Source organism: Pteropus vampyrus, unplaced genomic scaffold, assembly GCF_000151845.1.
Source record: "Pteropus vampyrus isolate Shadow unplaced genomic scaffold, Pvam_2.0 Scaffold795, whole genome shotgun sequence".
In the NCBI taxonomy this organism is placed as follows: domain Eukaryota; kingdom Metazoa; phylum Chordata; class Mammalia; order Chiroptera; family Pteropodidae; genus Pteropus; species Pteropus vampyrus.
Window position 1 is genome coordinate 60475 of NW_011889576.1, and position 1357 is coordinate 61831.

The 1357-nt window shown below is 55.7% G+C and overlaps 1 protein-coding gene across 1 annotated transcript in view; it reads left to right on the forward strand.

Moving 5' to 3' along the window:
• The window catches only part of CRLF2 (cytokine receptor like factor 2), a 33316-nt gene extending 32982 nt beyond the window's left edge, over positions 1-334 (forward strand). The window contains exon 10 of the mRNA XM_011385779.1: positions 275-334. Within this exon, the coding sequence (XP_011384081.1) occupies positions 275-334 (60 nt within the window). The remainder of the gene's footprint in view (positions 1-274) is intronic.
• Positions 335-1357: the final 1023 nt, after the last annotated feature.

A 1357-nucleotide genomic window follows, 5' to 3' on the forward strand; every position in this document is an offset into this window, starting at 1 on the left:
AGGGGACAGGAGACTCGGAGGTATAGGGGGCTCGGGGGGCACGGGACTTAGAGAGACAGAGTACTTCGGGATATAGGGGGCTCGAGGCAGGGGGTTCGGGCAACAGGGGACTCGGGGGGCCAGGACTTTGGGGGACAGGGAGTTCATGGGGCAGTGAGTTCGGGCCGTGCTGCTGCGTCAGCTGCGAGCACCAGCGTCCCCCCTCGCGTGGACCCCTTCTCTCTCGCCATTTTGGGGGTCAGTACTTTTATGGGCTTTATCTCTGCCTTTGTAGCAGGTCCTAAAAGTCGGGGGCGTCATTTGCCAGCCCTCTGGACTACCCCGGGGAATGTGACCAGATCTTTCCAGGCTCCACAGTGAACTCAGGAGAGGGACGCGTCACGTCCGCCCAGCAGAGGGCGCTAGACGAACGCGCACGGGCTCTGCCCGGCCGACCGGGCGCCGGCGGCATCAGACCGTGCTCTCTCTGTCGGGACTCGAGACGTGTTCCTGTCCCGAAGCTGCAGAAGCTGCCGTGTCACCCATTTCCCGAAGGTCTGAGGCTGCATAGGCAACGCCTGGAAGAAGTCGAGGCCCAGCACGGTCTCTCAGATTTCCATCCGCGCCCCGACAGGAGGGGGCCTCCCGGCTCACACGACAGCCGGCAGGGGCGGGTCTGAACGGTGACCAGTGACAGGAATTTGGCAGAGTGTCCAGCTCTGGGGACAACGGGGCTGCTGGAAGGAGGAGGGGTGGTCTCGGAGCGCTCAGCTTGGAAACCTGGAAAAACCACAGGACAGGACTTTGAACTTGGAACTTGCTCAGACTTCCAGTGCACAGTTGTGACGTTGGTCTTGGGATGGTGACGATGATGAGGACGGTGACGGAAACGTCTGTACGTACATATCTCTTGTTTCGATCCAGCTCTGCCCGCGTACAAGTCAGCCCTCCTTCAGATTCAGGAGAAAAGTGTCCACAGAGAACTTTCTGTGCATGAATTTACCTGCAGAAACAAAGAAAGAAAACCTCATTTTACCAGCTTAGAAAATTCTCTTTTTCTGAGGGTGCCGGACATAAGGGGTGAAGAGAGCAGCATGAGCGAAGCAGAAAAGAAGGGGAGAGAGAGAGAGAGAGAGAGAGAGAGAGAGAGAGAGAGAGAGAGACAGAGACAGAGAGAGACAGAGACAGAGAGAGACAGAGAGAGACAGAGAGAGAGAGAGACAGAGAGAGAGAGAGAGACAGAGAGACAGAGAGACAGAGACAGAGAGAGAGAGAGGGATAGAGAGAGAGAGAGAGAGAAAGGAAAGAAAGAAAGAAAGAAAAAAAAGAAAGAAAGAAAGAGAGAGAGAGAGAGAGAAAGAAAGAAAAGAAAGAAAGA